Genomic DNA, 18,852 nt, shown 5'->3' on the forward strand with positions numbered 1-18,852 from the left:
CAAACATCTACATTTTTGAGGGGGGGGGGTGGATTTAAAACAAAGAAATCCTTAGTTTTCTCATCGTTTGAATTTAAATCTATGTCCTGTAGTTTGAGCTGTTCAGGTAAAGGAAATGCTGTATCCAGACTGTCATGTTTTAATACCTCTCAATTAAATCCCCCCATCAGAGAAAACCACCTTAACTTATCCAATCTTTGTTTTTCATCTGCTGATAATGTCATCTTAACTCTGCTTGCATCCCCTCCAGGGCAATGGCATCTTTCCTGTAAATGTGGTGACCAGAACTTGATGCAATACTTAAGTTGTGGTCTAACTGATATTGTAAGCAGTTGCTGCATTACATTCTTGTACTGTGTGCATCATTGAATAAAGGAAAGCATGCTATATGTCTTTATATCTCTTTATTAATCTGACTTGTTATCTGGTTAAGGACTTAAACATATCTTGCTTCCATACAACTCAGAATCCTATCATTTATGCATTAACTTTATGTTTAAAAATTAATCAGTTAAAAGAACTAAACAAAATTTGTGTTTGATCTCCATTTTCATTCTTAAAGCTCTGTGTGGCAGTTAGAACTGTAAGCCAAAATTATGCAAATTTTCATATGAAACTAGAGTTTGGCTGTGCTAGACATTGCATTTTAAGAATAATTCACTGTGTGAAGCACTCATGTCCTTGACCCATTTCATGATGCAATTTTAACTCGGTTCAAATGAGAACGAATGTAAGGAAGAACAAAACAATTGTTACTCCAAATCCAATGCAGCACAAAAAACCCACAATAATATAAGGAACACAAATATAAATACATAAGATAGCTTATGTACCTTGATTGTATGTCCATAAAGTGATGCTACAGAAGGTGTTTGTACAGAAGGTGACTCTGACAGGAAATGATAAAGTGGTGGTTGTTGGGGGGGGGGGGGTGTTAGTGGGTGGAGGTGGTGGTGTTCAGCCTTACTGTATGGGGGAAACTGTTTTTAAGGCCTGGCTTGGATGCCACGTGGTGTCCTCCCTGATGAGAGTGGGACAAACAGTCCATGAGCAGGGTGAGTGAGATCCTCTTTGATGATACTTTCCTTTTTCCAGCACCTTTAAGTATGTAGTCCTTGATGGCGAGTAGAGACATTGGTGAGCTTTCTTGACAGTGTTCCCGAGACCATGAGAGGTTGTGTGAGATGTGCACTCCCAGGAGTTTCATTCTGCTCACAGTTTCCACGGCTGTGCTGCTGATGTAAAGAGGAGTGTGAGTGCTCCTGAAGTCAATAGCTATCTCCTTTGTCTTGTTCACATTGAAGAAGAGGTTATTTGTCTGGTAACAGGCCTCAAGCTCTTCCACATCATCTGCAGGCTGTCTCAATGTTGTTGGCAATGAGCCCCACCGTGCTTGTGTCATCGGCGAACTCTACAATGTTTTTACTCGGGTGTTTGGCCTTTTTGTCGTGTATGAGCAGAGTGTGGAGCAGAGAGCACAGCACACAGCCCTGTTGAGGATGTTTGGGGGGGCTGGGGATGGGAACGGTTGTGCATCCTATCCGAGGTTTGTTGATTAGAAGCACAGCTCCCAGTTGACTGAGGAGTAGAAGTTTGTTCCCCAAGGTCAGTGGGACAATAGTGTTGAATGTTGAACTGAAATCCAGAAATTCTGACATAAGAGTCCTTGTTTGATAGGTGTATCAGGGCCAGGTGCATGACTGATGCTATGACATCTGTTGTAGAGTTGTTCTGTTGGTAAGCATATTGGTGTCTAGTGTAGCAAGAATGGAGTTTTTTCATGAGTGCCTTTATTATCCATTCAAAGCACTAAATGGTTGCCGTTGCTGTTGTTGAACTGCTCTCTAGTCAGGTGCTGCTGGGTGGTAGTCACTTAGACTGAAGGTGTGGAGTTCTTTGGTATAGAGATGATGTGACTGATTTGAAGCATGTGGGCACAGAAGCCTGGATGAGTGAAGTGTTGAAGATATCAGTGACATAATGTGCACACTCTTGAGTACTCATCCTGTGATGTTGTCTGGCCGGCCACTTTACAGGGTTGACTCTCTGCAGAGTCCTCCTCACATCTGCTGCTGTTAGACAGCGGCTGCTCACCTGGAAGAGAGGTACATTTCATGACTAGTGTTGTGTGCATGCTGGGAAGTATGCATTAAAGTTGTTGAGAGCATCATGGAGGGACACATCGCTGGTATAGCTGATGCTGTTTTTCCTTTTGTGCTCAGCAATGCCCTTGATGCCCAGCCACATACATCAGACGGGTGTTACTGAACTTTTTGTGTGTAAGAAGGCAATGACAGCCAAATGCCTAGGATGAAGTTTTTTCTGACTGCTCTGGGAACTCTTCTGTCTCCAGACTTGAAGGACTTTTAGTAGGGAGCACACCTTTGCATTTAGCCATGGGATCTGGGTGGACCGAGAGATGCGGTTTTAGAAGTAAAACTTTGAGGGAAACACATGGAGTACAGTGGATTTGACTCTACTTTGTCTCTAGGTCCCCGAGTTCAAACTAAGCCAACAAGAATTTTTTACTTTCAGCTAATGGCTGCCAGAACAAATTGTCCATATTTCAGCACAGATTGGTTGCATGTTAGACCACCATATGACCTATTTGGCAAATGAAAGCTGCTGAACTGCTCTCTAGTCTGGAGCTGAGTCAACCCATTGATAGAGCAATATGTACCTTAGCAAGGAAAGCAAGCAATAGTCAGCCACATAGATCGTTAGACTGCATCTTCTGTAAAATAGGACTTTTCTGATCTTGGTCTGTCTTTGCCCATAATCAATGCCATTAGGGGAGAGTGAGGGTGCATCATTTAATTCTGCTGCCGCGAGGTCACAGTTGCCAGACATTGGCTGTTGAATGTGTGGGTATGTGGGTTTCTGCCCGCCCAAAGATGTGCTGTTAGATTGGTCATAAGAAACTGCAGAAGAAATTACCTCTTTGTAAAGGTATTGGTTTATTGTTGTTGTCACATGAACTGACATAAAATGAAAATCTTGTTAGCATGTCATACGTGAATACAACAGGGCAGTGAAAAGAGAAACAGAATGTAAATGAATCGTAAGGGGAAGTTGATGGGATTGCTAAACTGGGAACTGGCATGAGCCCCGTGGCGGCTGCTTGTATACAGAAGAAACCAATTTGTTTTATTTTTAATCTAGTGACATCCACTAGATGGCATTGCAGTGCAATCAATTCACACCTGCCTATTATTACAATTAAAGTGCCTGCTCAAGAACTGGGATGGAAATCTACATTGAGAAGTAAGGAAAATTACTCTTTTAAATTTTTTTTTAGAAACTACAGTAGAGCACAGTGATTTTAAATTTCATAAAAATGCAGCTTACAAAGGCCTATATTATCTTTTTTAAATGGGGTGCATCTTAGAACCTTTCATCATCCTCCGAGCTGTCTTCACCCTTCTCTCTACCGGCCTGCTCCACCTGCCTTTTTTTATATCTGACTCCATCTGTCATCCATCTGCAGCCAAATTCTACTCCTCCCCAAATTAGCAGGATCTGCCTTTCATCTTTTACCTTGGCCTCTGTCTCACCACTTCCCCTCTTGATACCGACCATCTCCCCTCCCTTCATCCTGATGTAGTGTGTAACCCAAAATGTCACCCATTCTTTGTCCCCTCCCAACAGATGCAAATCAGTCTGCTGACTTGCTCCATCAGACTGTTGCTCTGAGGACTCTATCATGTTCAGTCAGTGCAGAAATCCTGAACTTGACGTGTGTGGCTGCTATATCAGATCTGGGGCTCCATTTTGTAGAACAGCCAGTAGAGCTCATGACAGACTTCAGATTCCCTTTTTTATGCTGGTGACAGGGCACTCTGCTTCTTGATGCCATTGGGGGTTGTAGGACTTTCCTTAGCTGTCTTGAGTTTAATTTATCATTTTTAAATGTTCTGCTAATTTTTTATTTTTTACTTCTATCTTTTTAAAAATTATTTCTGAATGCCTGAGTTTCCAAAGCAGTCTCAGCTGGTAAAACTGGAGCTTTGGCTTCATCCTTTGTCAGATTTTACAGGTGCATTTCTGGGATGGGTGTTGTGCTTCTGTGCAACTCAAGCCAGGTTATTGGAGCATCAGATGCATCCATTCAGCAGATGGCCTTTTGCATCCAGACCAGATAAGTTTGGATGTCTGCTCTGATGGTGAAAGTGGGTTGGTGTCAGCAAGTTGTGGTAGAATTGTTAGATTGACAAGAGATAAACTCTTGATTAGATGTTAGTGACTTTTTAACTTTACGGTGTATTGTAGTTTAAGCTGGAGTGACATAATAAGTCAAAATTAAATTTTTAATCAAAATTTCATCAAAATAATCCTTCCTATAAATTGATCAGAAAATAATATGCCAAGGTTGCTCTATGGTGTTAGAAATTTGTTTGGCAATTATAAGTAGTTGTAGTGATGTAGGCATTCTGAATCTTGCCAATATTGTGAAGCCTTGACTATTGATCTAGGTACTCATTTAAATTCCATCAGGTCTGTTGTGTTATTAAAATATAATAATTAAATAATAAGTAGTAATGATTAGGGGTGAGGTGAAGAATCACTATTCAACTTTTGCACTATTATTCTCCTCCACTTCTTCCCCCGCCCGCCTCCCCCCACCTTTCAGGGTGCTTAACTAGAACAGTAGCAAACAAAATTAGACATCACGACACATAAGGTGATCTCAGGGGAAGTACCCAAAAGTTTAACTACAGAAGTAGGTTTTGAGAGCGAGAGAGGGGGGCGTATTTGGAGAGAAAATTCTCAAATAGTGACCATGAAATCACTGGATTGTCATTAAAACCCCAATTGAATCACTAATGGTGGGGAGAAATTGCCATTATGCATGGAATCACCACTTTTTGATCCCAAGCCAAAAACTCTGTTGACTTAACTGAAACAATCACTTAATTTGGTGGCAATTTGGGATTGCAAATAAATGCTTTTTCAAGCCACTGTTAGTAACTTGCTGTGAACCAATATACAGTGGCATGCAAAAGTTTGGGCATCCCTGGATTTCTGTTACTGTGAATAGCTAAGCGAGTAAAAGATGTCCTGATTTCCACAAAGCATAAAGTTAAAGATGACACATCCCTTTAATATTTAAAGCAAGATTACTTTTTTTATTTTTGTCTTTTACAGTTTCAAAGTAACAAAAAAGGAAAAGGGCCTGAACCAAAAGTTTGGGCACCCTGCATCATCAGTATTTAGTAACACCCCCTTTGGCAAGTATCAGAGCTTGTAAACGCTTTCTGTAGCCAGCTAAGAATCTTTTATTCTTGTTTGGGGGATTTTTGCCCATTCTTCCTTGCAAAAGGCTTCTAGTTCTGTGAGATTCTTGGTCCGACTTGCATGCACTGCTCATTTGAGGTCTATCCACAGATTTTCAATGATGTTTAGGTCAGGGGACTGTGAGGGCCATGGCAAAACCTTCAGCTTGCACCTCTTGAGGTAGTCCATTGTGGATTTTGAGGTGTGTTTAGGATCATTATCCTGTTGTAGATGCCATCCTCTTTTCATCTTCAGCTTTTTTGCAGATGCTGTGATGTTTGCTTCCAGAATTTGCTGGTATTTGATCAAATTCATTCTTCCCTCTACCAGTGAAATTCTCCCCGTGCCACTGGCTGCAACATAAGCCCAAAGCATGATCGATCCACCCCTGTGCTTAATAGTTGGAGAGGTGTTCTTTTCAAGAAATTCTGCACCCTTTTTTTCTCCAAACATACCTTTGCTCATTGTGGCCAAAAGGTTCTGTCTTATCTTCATCAGTCTACAGGACTTGTTTCCAAAATGAAGCAGGCTTGTTTAGATGTTCCTTTGCAAGCTTCTGACGCTGAATTTTGTGGTGAGGATGCAGGAAAGGTTTTCTTCTGATGACTCTTCCATGAAGGTCATATTTGTGCAGGTGTTGCTGCACAGTAGAACAGTGCACCACCATGCCAGAGTCTGCAAAATCTTCCTGAAGGTCTTTTGCAGTCAAACAGGGGTTTTGATTTGCCTTTCTAGCAATCCTGCAAGCAGTTCTCTCGAAAGTTTTCTTGGTCTTTCAGACCTCAACTTGACCTCCACAGTTCCTGTTAACTGCTGTAACTGCAATATCTTAATTACGTTATGAACTGAGGAAACGGCTACCTGAAAAATGCTTTGCTATCTTCTTATAGCCTTCTCCAGCTTTGTGGGCATCATTTATTTTAATTTTCAGAGTGCTGGGCAGCTGCTTAGAAGAGCCCATAGCTGCTGATTGGGATGAGGTTTGAGGAGTCAGGGTATTTATAAAGCTTTGAAATTTACATCACCTGGTCTTTCCTAACAATGACTGTGAACAAGCCATAGCCCTAACAAGCTAATTAAGGTCTGAGACCTTGGTAAAAGTTACCTGAGAGCTCAAATCTCTTGGGGTGCCCAAACTTTTACATTGTGCTCCTTTCCTTTTTTTCACTCTAAAGTTGTACAAAACAAAAATAATACTCTAATCTTGCTTAAAATGGTGAAAAGAGTATTTCATCTTTAACTTTATGACTTTTGGAGATTAGTTCATCTTCTACTCACTTAACTATTCACAGTAACAGAAATTTTGACCAGGGGTGCGCAAACTTCTGCATGCCGCTGCATTTGGGGAATAAAACCCCACCAAAGGTGTTAAATGCATTGACGATCTCAGGGAGAGAGAACAACAGCCACAAAAGTGGCTGAAACGAGTTAAGATAATATATTTTTTTTAAAGACTTGTGTTTTCATGAACTCCAGAAGGTAAACCTATCACAAACGAAGAGAAAACCTACGGATGCTGGAAATCCAAGCAATACACAAAATGCTGGAGGAACTCACCAAAGGGTTTCGGCCTGAGATGTCGACCCAGATGGACTGATGAAAGATTTTGGCCTGAAATGTCTGACTGCTTAATTTTTTTCCATAGATGCTGCCTGGCCTGCTGAGTTTCTCCAGCATTTTGTATATGTTGTCCATAAAGTAAAAGAGGTTTTAAATGCTGAGATATATGGAGATTTAATAGGTAGTATAAACAATGAAAGTTACAGTGGAAATATTTTAAAACCTGTTTTTAAATGGCATGTCGTTGATTTCAGCAATATGGGGCACAGACTGGATTTAGAAGACTTTTAGGCTAAGTTACTTCAGTATGAAGCAGAAATAAATGAAATGTGGGATGAGAGTAAGGAGAGTGAAGGGAGATGGATATAGATCAGCCCAGCAGAAGGAAATACAGCTGACGTTCTTGAATTAGGACACATGTTGATGGGTCTGTGGTTGAAAAGAGAATGCAGTGAAATAATGAGAGGATGTGGTTAGCATTTGAAAAAAAGGTCTGGATTTTTATGTCAAAATATCCTAAAATTTGAAGAGAACTGGATTTAATAAGAAAGGATAACTCAGGTGTTCTTTTGAGATCATTATTTTATCAGATTTGTAAGTTATCTTGTTTAATCAAATTCACTTTTGCAATGCAAATTCAAAGTTGAAAGCTGTTTCAAATATTTCAAATAACATTGCACAGCAAATTTTTGCTTCCTCAGTGTTTTTGGTTATGATAGACCACTTGAGACTGAACACAAGTTTAATTTCAGACTACTTGTATCATGCAGGAATTTGGAGAAATGAGAAATAAACTTCTATTGAATACAAAGCATTTAATTGCATAATGGTGCTGAAGTCAAAAATGTTGATATTTTCATTTGTACTCAAGTATCTGAGGCTTCTCGCTTAAGTGTCTGACAATAATCAGCCACCATTGATGAATTCCGGTTACCCTGATAACGTTTCTCTTGGTGAAACCTTTCACCATACTCATCACTGACAATGCCAAGATTTGCAGGGAAGAAATCTAAAGGGAATGTGGAAAATGAATTTTTAGTGACATGTACACTTCATGGTATCGTATACTTGAAGCATGGTTGTCAACCAGCTGCACATTTGTTGCTTTGTTGTTGCCAAAGAAATTTTCAATAACATCCTTGAATGCCTTCCATGCGATTTACTCCGGTCCCACTAGAAGTTCTTTGAATTGTCTGTCATTGATGACCTGTTTGATTTGTAGACCAACAAAATTGCCTTCCTTAATCTTGGCATCAATTATTCTGGGAAATATCTGTCTCAAAGATCAAAATCCTTCACAGAAATTTTTGTGCTTGATGACAGCAGATTCCATCCTTGCAGTCTTGAACATTGTAATTATGCTTCTGGCTTTGACAAACCCAAGTCTCTGACCAGGTCATTTAACTCAGATCAAGTTATCAGATGAGGCTAACACAACACAAAGGATTCAAAGTCTGTATCAGTGTTATTTTCCATTCTTGGGTCATGTATCATGGCATCTTCATCTGCCTCCTCAAGACTCCAGGTCTCTGATGGCTTCGGTACTAGAAGCCTATTGACGTGCAGCACAGGTCTCGTGGCTGAAAGGAGATTGAGATGTTGAAAGAATTTCTTGTTTTTAGCAGAGAAACCAAACACACTGGTTAGACAGATGTAGCTGTCTGTCACATGATTCTTCTCTTGCCATATCCTTCAAATATAAGGAGCCCAGGCTTTGTCTTGGTCACCAATTTACACCCAAAATACAGCGTATAGGCTTTCTTAATAAGAGGAGTCATGCTCAGTCATCGAGATTTAAGCGTATACAGTCGGCCCTCCTTATCCACGGGGGATTGGTTCCGGGACCCCCTGCAGAAACCAAAAAACGCGGATGCTCAAGTCCATTATTTAACATGTCTCAGTGAGGTGAACTTTAGGACCTGGTGGAGCTCAGGACCCGCCGCCCACAGTGTTCCTGTTCCGTTGACGGAAAACGATCACAACTGAAAATGAAGTGGAAGTAATAAAGCGATCGGAAAGCGGTGAAACACCATCGGTCATTGGAAAAGCGGTAGGTCAATGATCGGAACAATTTTAAAGGATAACGTGAGAATAATGAAGCATGTGAAAGGACCTGCTCCGATGAAAGGTACAATTATTACTAAGCAGCGCAGTGGTTTATTTATTGAAACACATAAGTTTCTTAAGTGTTTTATATGCATAGAAAGATAAAATATATACTATATACTAAGACAAACGTTCGACTAACTGACGCCAAATAATACCGGATGTACCTGTTCCGACTTACGTACAAATCTGACTTAAAGACTGCCTGTACTTTAAATCATCTCTAGATTACTTATAATACCTAATACAATGTAAATGCTATGTAAATAGTTGTTATACCGTATTGTTAAGGGAATAATGACAAGAAAAAATAGTCTGTACATGCTCAAACAACGAGTGCTGGAGAGCGAACTTCCGTGTTTTCCCGATCCGTGGTTGGTTGAATCCGCGCATGCGGAACTCAGGGATAAGGAAGGCTGACTGTTCTCACTACAAATATAAGTGTTGTGGCTGTTGCAAACTTGGTCAGACATTTTGCAGTCAGAATTACTGCTGATAATACAGTTAGCTTATTATAATGAGTGCAAACAATATGCTGTGTGCATAGAGCATGCACATCAATGTAATCACAAACGTGTAAATGCAATGCATAGAATGATGCATGTGTGATGCTTTTATAGCCTCTCTAAAGCCAGTCCTATCATGCAGCATCCACCCTGCCTAATCATGCCCAGGCATGCCTGGGCAAGATAGAAAACCTTTCAGTATACTTTGTAGGCAACATATAGGCAGTTTTTTTTTAATTGGTGGTTGATAGGGAAATTACTTGATGATTTTCAAAATCAGCAGCCCCAAATCAATACGATACATCTAAATGTATTCAGGAAGCAAAATCTTTGTTACCCAGAGTAATTACCAACAATATTTACATTAATTGACAACATTCATTCATCAACAAGTGTTGATCAAAGAGTTTGTGAGGTTGTCACTTTGGTACTGTAGAGCCATATGAGTGGATTACAGTATCTGAATGGAAATGAGTATTGATCAGTTTAGAACATTAATGAAAGCCACTTTGTTTTTGGCTACAATTTGACAGCTTTCAAGATCATTCTCTTCTCAATCAAGCCGAAAAGTTACCAGATTTATTCATAGAACATAGAATAGTACAGCACATTACAGGCCCTTCGTCCCATAATGTTGTGCCGACCCTCAAACCTTGCCTCCCATATAACCCCCCCCCCCCCCCAACCTTAAATTCCTCCATATACCTGTCTAGTAGTCTCTTAAACTTCACTAGTGTATCTGCCTCCACCACTGACTCGGGCAGTGCATTCCAGGCACCAACCACTCTCTGAGTGAAAAAACTTCCTCTAATATCCCCCTTGAACTTCCCTCCCCTTACCTTAAGGCCATGTCCTCTTGTACTGAGCAGTGGTGCCCTGGGGAAGAGGTGCTGGCTGTTCACTCTGTCTATTCCTCTTAATATCTTGTACACCTCTATCAGGTCTCCTCTCATCCTGCTCCTCTCCAAAGAGTAAAGCCCTGGCTCCCTTAATCTCTGATCATAATCCATACTCTCTAAACCAGGCAGTGTCCTGGTAAATCTCCTCTATACCCTTTCCAATGCTTCCACATCCTTCCTATAGTGAGGCGACCAGAACTGGACACAGTACTCCCAAGTGTGGCCTAACTAGAGTTTTATAGAGTTGCATCATTACATCGCGTCTCTTAAACTCTATCCCTCGACTTATAAAAGCTAACACCCCATAATGCTGTAATGCGTTCAGCTGTATTCCAATCAAAAGCCTAATTGCTGAAATTATTGAATGAATGAAACTACAGCTTGCAAATATAAAATGATTTAATGTACAGGCAACGCATTACAGATTATATTCTTAGAAATCAATCTGTTTCCTAACTTTTCATAATACAAAACTGTAACTGCATATTTGTCAAGGAACACAAATAGGGACACAAAAGCTTACTTCCTCAAATTCCATGAAAGTGAAATTTATTCCACAGTCGCATTTTTTTTTGCATAGTGATTTGTGAATTACTTGAACATCTCCACTTCTCTGACAATCACCGAAGTCACATCATAAAGACGTGTGCTTTGCCTGCTGCTCTACTCTCTCTACACCCATGAATACATGGCTAGGTACAATGCAAATGCCATCCATAAATTCACAAATGACACAACTGTTGTCGACACAGTCTCAGATGGTGATGAGGTAGTGTACAGGAGTGAGATAACTCATTTGGTTGAGTGGTGTTGCAACACCAAGGGGAATTTGAGGGAACGCACATCGAGGGAAGGGAGAGCATTTTCAAATTTCTGGGTGTCATCATCTCTGAACATATATCCTAGGCCCAACATATTGATGCAGTTACAAGGAAGGCATGCCAGCAACTATATTTCATAAGGAGATTTGGTATCTCCCAAAGACTCCAGCAAATTTTGGCAGATGTGCCGTGGAGATCATTGCCGTCTGGTATGAAGGGACCAAACCACAGTATTGGGAGGGTGGAGGGGGGGGGGGGTGGAGCTGCAGAAGGTTGTAAACTCAGCTATCATGGGCACTAACATCCCCAATATCAAGAGGCAATGCATCAAAAAGGCAGCATCCATCATAAAAGACCCCTGCCATCCAGGACGCCCTCTTCTTAGTGCTGTCATCAGAGAGGAGGTACAGGAGCCTGAAGACACATACCCAACATCTCAGGAAGCTTCTTTTCACTCTGCCATCAGATTTTTGAACTGTTCCTAGCCCATGAACACTATCTCACTATTTTTGCTCTTTTTGTATGACTTGTGTGTGTTTTTTTAAAAAAAATCACTAATTTCTGTCACTGATACTTGGTGTGAAATAAGTAGCAAGATATATTGGAAATGTTTTGCTTACCGTAGTTTCAAGCATTCAGGCTTGGAGATGCAGGAAAATGCTGGGAGAGAAAATTAAGTAATTTCATTATTTCAACAAGAAGTACAAAGTATTTGAAGGTATTGACAATCAGAAGACTAAGACATAGAAGCAGAATTAGACTGTTTGGCCCAATGAGTCTGCTCTGCCATTTCATCATGGCTGGTCCATTTCCCTCTCAACCCCAATCTCCTGCTTTCTCCCTGTAACCTTTCACGCCCCGACTAATAAAATATTTATCAACCTCGCTTAAATATACCCAATGACCTAGCCTCCATGGCTGCTGGTAGCAATGAATTCCACGGAGTAACCACCCTTTGGCCAAAGAAATTGCTTCTCATCTTTGTTAGAAATTAGCATCCCTCTATAGTGAAGCCATGCCCTCTGGTCCTAGACTCCCTCACCACAGTAAAGATCTCCACATCCACTCTATCTTGGTCTTTTCAACATTCAATAGGTTTCAATGTGATTTCACCCTGATTTTTCTAAATTCCTATGAATAAATGCTCAGAACTATCAATAATCTTGAATGTTACAATAAAAATGAAGATTTGGATGATGTAATTGTGGAAAGCATTGTATGAGAAGGCAGTTCATTATCTGCACTGGTGTCTGTGCTAATTTTGTTCATTTACTGATAATCAAAAGTACACTGGATGAATTCTATAACTATTACAAACTAATACACAATTTTATAGTACTGTGGTAGTATTGGTTGATTATTTCATTTGAATACTTGTTTCGCAGGCTACTCAGTTAAACGGTAGTTTGTCTTTTCTTAATATACCTTTGAACTATTTCCATGAACACATATACATGTTATCAAGTACACCTGTAAACGTGTTTATTAATGCGAATATCTAATCAGCAAATCATACCGCAGCAACATAGTACATAAAGGCATGCAGACATGGTCAATAGGTTCAGTTGTTCAGATTAAACGTCAGAATGGGGAAGAAATGTGACCTAAGTAACTGACCGTGCAATTACTGTTGGTGCCACATGGAGTGGTTTGAGTCTCTCAGAAAGTGCTAATCTCCTTGGATTTTCATGCACAACAATCTCTAGAATTTACAGAGAATGGTGCGAAAAACAAGAAACATCCAGTGAGCTGCAATGTTGTGGGCAAAGTTAATGAGGGAGGTCTGAGGAGATTAACTAGAATTTTTCAAGCTGACAAGGTGGCAGTACATAAAGTAACATGTGTTACAGCAAAGGTGTATCATGGAGATCATACTTCTCTCCTCATAGAACACTATCTTCCCAACAAAATGCATCTCTTTATAATTTTCTGTGCTACATGCACTTGAATCTACTAGACAACTTCACAGACCCTTCTCTTGCCGACTTGCTGTGTTTCTACCATATTTTGTGTGTGTTGCTCAGAATTTCCAGCCTCTGCAGGATGGCTTGTGTTTATCATAGTTTCCTGATATTTTGTAATGGTCCTGCTGAAATGTTTATCCTTTTGATTTTGACAATTCTAAATGTTGGTATTTTCTACAAACTTTGGAATTTACGTACAAAATTCCCCAGTCCACAGTCATGCCAGCTTTTTGTTATGGTCCTCCACTGTTCTCTTATTCATTCTTGGAAAACATTGCTTATTTCCATTTGAAACGAGAATGTGAGGGCTATGACTGGTGGAATTTTTGTAGTGAAACTGGTTGCATAAAGATTGGTATAAAGTTTTGAGATTTTGATCTGTTGAAGTTACAGGAATACTGATAAGTACAGATTGGGATTGTGTACAATTTGGTTGATCTATAACAGTAGTTCCCAAATTGTGGTCCATGGACCTCTCGGTTAATGGTAGAGGTCCATGGCATAAGAATAAGATTGGGGAACCCTTATTCTGTAAGCTTGCTGCCTTTAGACCATAAGACATAGGAGCAGAATTGCGCCATTCAGCCCATTGACTCTGCTTCGACATTCCATCATGGCTAATCTCAGATCGCACACAACCCCATCCACCTGCCTTCTCACCGATCAGGAAATGATCAACTTCTGCCTTAAATATATCCACAGACTTGGCCTCCACCACAGTCTGTGGCAGGGCATTCCACAGATATACCACTCTTTGGTGAAAAAAAAATTCTCTTTACCTTTGTTCTAAAAGGTCACCCCTCAGTCTTGAAACTGTGCCCTCTAGTTCTGGATATCCCCACTACAGGAAGTATCCTCTGCACATCCACCCCACGTAGTCCTTTAAACATTCAGTAGGTTTCAGTGAGATCCCAAACACATTATTCTAAACTCCATAAGCTGCCAAATGCTCCTCTTATGTTAACCCCTTCATTCCCAGAATCTTCCTTGTGAACCTTCTTTGGGCTGTCTCCAATGACAACACATCCTTTCTAAGATATGGGGCCAAAAATGTACTTCTGATATTGGTAATTGGGGATTTTGAAGGGATTACAGGCAGTTCCCGGGTTACGTACGAGTTCCGTTCCTGAGTCCGTCTTTAAGTCGGATTTGTACATAAGTTGGAACAAGTACATCCTGTATTATTTAGCGTCAGTTAGTCAAACGTTAGTCTTAGTATATATTTTATCTTTCTACGCATATAAAACACCAAGAAACGTATGTATTCCAATAATTAAACCACTGCGTTGCTTAGTAATAACTGTAGCTTTCATCAGGGCAGGGCCTTTCACATGCTCCATTATTCTTACATTATCCGTTATCCTTTAAAATTGTTCCAATCGTTGACAGACTGTAGCCTAACGCTTTTCCAATGACTGATGGTGTTTCACCTCTTTCCAAACGCTTTATTATTTCCACTTTATTTTCAATCGCGATCACTTCCCGTCAATGGAACAGAAACACTGCATGCGGCGGATCCTGACCTCTGCCAGCTCCCGAGGTCCGCTGGGTCATAAGGTCCACCGCACTGAGACAGGTTAAATGGGACAAGTGTGGGCTGTGCTGGGTTTGGGTATTTGATCATCCACGATATTCCGCGTGGAAATTTAAACTGGAGGTGGCTGTTTTTTTACGAGGTCAAGTTGCGAGCTCAGCATCAACCCGGCACGGATGGTACGGAAGTCAATGGATCGACATCAACCCAGCATGGGAGCGGTCTGTCACTAAATCGAACTCGGGGACCTCTGTTCTTCAGCCCAGCGCTGATCTCACTGTGCCACCTGCTGACCGGAACGGGGTGGGGGGGGGGGGGTTCAGGGTGAATCTTTGAATCTTACTAAGAAAGATTTGAGCCAAATACAAAGTTAAACACTCAACACAATATCAATGGCAACGACTTAAAATAGTGGACAGCGTTGTGATCTAACTTAAAATGGCGGGTGCCGTTCTCCTTCCTCGGTTTCGTAAGTACGAGTTGTCCGTGAGTCAGACATCCGTAACTTGGGGACTACCTGTACCAAAGTATCCCCGATAGTTTACACCTTGTGAGTAATGCATACAATAAGCATAGCATAAAACATCGGAGCAGAATTTGGCAGTTCATTCCTTTGAATCTTTTCCACCATTTGATCATGGCAGCTTTTGTTTTTGTTGGCAATGAATGATTCAGCTTGTAGATTAAGTACTGAATGAGGATTCAGGAATGCTGATCTTCAGTGGCAAAGAATAATCCAGCCAGACAGTTAGAGGCCAGGTGCATCACAGTCCTAACTCAGTGTTGTTTGTGGTACAGAGGTTTTGTGAAGTCGGATATTAAATCACTCAATGGAATACATGTGTTGTCTAATCGTGCAATGTGGTCAATGGTGGTCTCTGGAATATTATAAGTGCGAATAATAATATTATTTAACATTGATTTGAGCTGGTTACACAGTATTGTCGATGTGTGCATGTTATTTCTCATTTATCAGGCCAAGTTTGGGAGTTGATGAGGTCTTGCTTTGAGGGACATGCCTGCCTTTTCACCTGAGGAGTTGGGTATGGAACTAGATAGTGATTCAGCCAGTAGAGTAGCTCTAGTTCTGACTTTATGATGGTGGTTTAATATTTCATGATAAAATCTTTTTGGTGGGGTTTAAGAGGACAGGCAGATGGTCAGAGGTGACATCTACTCTTTCAATCTGAGGATGACATCTAGATTCATGGGATGAGTGTTTATATGTGATCCTTGGTTAAGTGTTAGACTGTATGCTGTAATTGAGGTTGCCCATTCTGGAAGCCATTTTCAGTCAAAATGAATGGCTCTTGAAAATAAACATCTCATCAAACTGGACAAGAAGGTAACGATTTGATCAAGTATGTTACTATTTTATGAAAGGAATTTAATTTCAGTATTTGAATAATTTTTATTAAACTATGCTAAGGATAGCATGCTTGTAAGGGAATGATCACTATGAACTTACCGTTAAAGCTTTGCCACTTACAGTTTGTCTCTTGATCTGTTGCAATTGTTAGTGATTGAACCCTATGTTTGAGAAATATTGTATCATGTGTATTCATTTGTCTCTTCTCTGCTAAATTTGTGTCAGAGCCAAGGTAAATCTTGGAAACAAGAACGTAGAAGCATTATAATCTGGTAAGATCTTAACAAAAAAAATTAAGGATCTTTTCAGAGTAATTTGTCTATGATGTGGCAGTAAATCAATTAAAATACTCTAAGTTTTAACTAAGTTTCAAATGTGACTTTTGATACTGTAAAATCTGGCTGTACACTATATCCCAAACTTTTTAATGCCATGGAACCTTACCATTAACCAAGTGGTCCATGGACCCTAAGTTGGCCCTGCTGTAGAATGTGTTTTTAATCATAAAATTGATGGTACATTGCGAGCCATAAAGAACATCATCTTTTTAACAGACTTGGACTACACTGGCATTTTATAGGATGTTGCCGATTTTTAAAATATAATACTGAATTTATATTGAACATTTTCTATATACTTTCGTTGTTAAGTTTTCTAATTATGCTGGCAACAAGGTTAGATTTTAGTGTTATAGTTTATGCTCAGTTTTATTGAAAACACTCATTTTCAGCTGCATGGCAAATTTGCATTTTGAAATTAACTTTGTTAATGAAATTAACTTAAATCAAATGTTGAGTAATTTAGTTCGTGCAGATACTTGGTACATCTGCAACTTTGACACATGCTGATATTGAATAGCCTGTTGACTACTTTAGAAATTTTGCACATTTCTGTGGAGTTTTAAAGAGTGGTTTGTAATTACAAAACTGTGACAGTTTCTCATTTGCATATCATGTTATTGTGAAACAGTAATTGCAGTTCTGAATAAGCCTCAGGTTGGGGTATGATGCTGATGTTCACCATGCCTGGTGCATTAAACTATTTTAGCATTTGTCATTAATCCATAAAACATTAAAATTCAGACATTTCTGAGTCTGAAAGGATAGAAGAATTAAGAATAATGAAAAATTTGTCTATTTTAGGCACCATTTTTTCAAACTTTTTAATCTTATTGATTAATAAAAGTGAAAATGTTTATGTATATGTTTTCCTGAATAAGCAAATTTCATGTGAGAGGCACCCTGAGGATCATGAGACAGTGAAATCATTGAAGTAAGATGAAGGGGTCATAATGAAAAGGAAAAACATGGATACCTAGAGCAGGCTAGATACTCCGCAGTCTTGAACATTTGGCTGCAGGAATTGAGGAAAGAAACTACAAAACTTAATTTAGGAACTTAATGAACATTCTTCCATTAACATCCTAAACTTCTGCTGTCAACTTGCCAAACAATAAGATTGAGGTAAAGCTTACAGAACCTCAGCATTGACAAAACCCAAATGCTTGTCCTCTGTCAAAAATAAATACTCTTTTTTGCTTCTATCCTTTGAGTCATGCTTAAGCTTGATCAAATAAAGCAAAATGCCAGCTGAGTTTTAGATGCCACTTCCAGTCCAATAGACCTGCATACTTCCAGATCCACAACAACGACCTTTGCTGTGAAGTTTTCAATCATAAACCATGCCATCTTTAGACTTGGTGTTTCACGTACGCTCCAGGTGGCTTCCTGCTCTCAACTGAATGTGAAATCATCTTGGCCAGAATTCCACTGGCCACTTTCCCATTTTGTTTGCCCAGTTTTAGACCGTAGAACCATGATGTACGCGCAAATTAGGATATTTGGCTCATGGAGACCTCTGCCATTCTACCATGGCTGATTTATTATCTCTCACAACCCCATTCTTCTGCCTTTTCTCCGTAACTTTGATGCCCTTACTAATTGAGAGCGCATCAACCTTGGTTTTAAATATTCCTGATGACTTGGCCGTCATATCCGTCTGTGGCATTGAATTACACAGATTCACGACCCTCTGGCTAAAGAATTCCTCCTCATCTCTCTTCTAAAGGGACAGCCTTCTATTCTGATCCTGTGCCATCTGACACTAGGCTCTCTCATTATAAGAAACATCCTCCCCACACCGACTCTTTCCAGGCCTTCCAATATTCGATAGGTTTTAATAAGATCATCCTTCATTTCTCTAAACTCCCAAGTACAGGCCCAGAGCCATCAACTTGCTACCAACTCAATATGCAAGTTGGCCTTTGTGAAATCCTACACAAGGATTCCCAAATCCCTATGCACCAATACTCCCTATTTAGAAAATAGTCGGCATCTCTATTCCTTCTACCAAAATTCATGATCTTACTGCAATTTTCTATGCTAGATTCCATTTGCCACTTCTTTGCCCATTCGTCTAACTGAGAAACTTTGCTGTCTAATATCGTGATAAGAATATGAATAGCAGGAGGAGGAGGTAAATTGACCTATCAAGCCTTTCCTGCTATTTATTGAGATCATGGCTGATCTTCTATTTCAATGCATTTTCTAGGACTATGACTATTCAGGCTCTCGGCCTGAAATGTCAACTGTTTACTCGTTTTCCATAGATACTGCCTGACATGCTGAGTTCCTTCAGCATTTTGTGTCTTTTCCTGCGAGTGAAGAAATGTTTTATTGTTCCAGTCCTATATTCTGAAATCATAATCCCCTGGATTTGGACTCCTTGGCCAAGGAAAACATCTGCCCTGCAAAATGCCTGAATAACCTTTTACAAATTTTGTGTGTTTTGATGTGATCTCCTCTCATTTTACTAGAGAA

At 40.0% G+C, this 18,852-nt stretch overlaps 1 protein-coding gene across 3 annotated transcripts in view; it reads left to right on the plus strand.

The window, feature by feature from the left end:
* The window catches only part of atg5 (ATG5 autophagy related 5 homolog (S. cerevisiae)), a 158,876-nt gene that overhangs the window by 76,860 nt on the left and 63,164 nt on the right, over positions 1-18,852 (plus strand). For 2 of the 3 annotated variants that reach the window (XM_059983020.1, XM_059983019.1), the window contains exon 6: positions 3,163-3,264. The exons of the other annotated variant lie outside the window; for it this stretch is intronic. In XM_059983020.1, coding sequence (XP_059839003.1) covers positions 3,163-3,264 — 102 coding nt within the window. The remainder of the gene's footprint in view (positions 1-3,162; positions 3,265-18,852) is intronic. 3 annotated transcript variants of the gene reach the window in all.

The sequence above is a fragment of the Hypanus sabinus genome, chromosome 10 (assembly GCF_030144855.1).
Source record: "Hypanus sabinus isolate sHypSab1 chromosome 10, sHypSab1.hap1, whole genome shotgun sequence".
Taxonomy (NCBI): domain Eukaryota; kingdom Metazoa; phylum Chordata; class Chondrichthyes; order Myliobatiformes; family Dasyatidae; genus Hypanus; species Hypanus sabinus.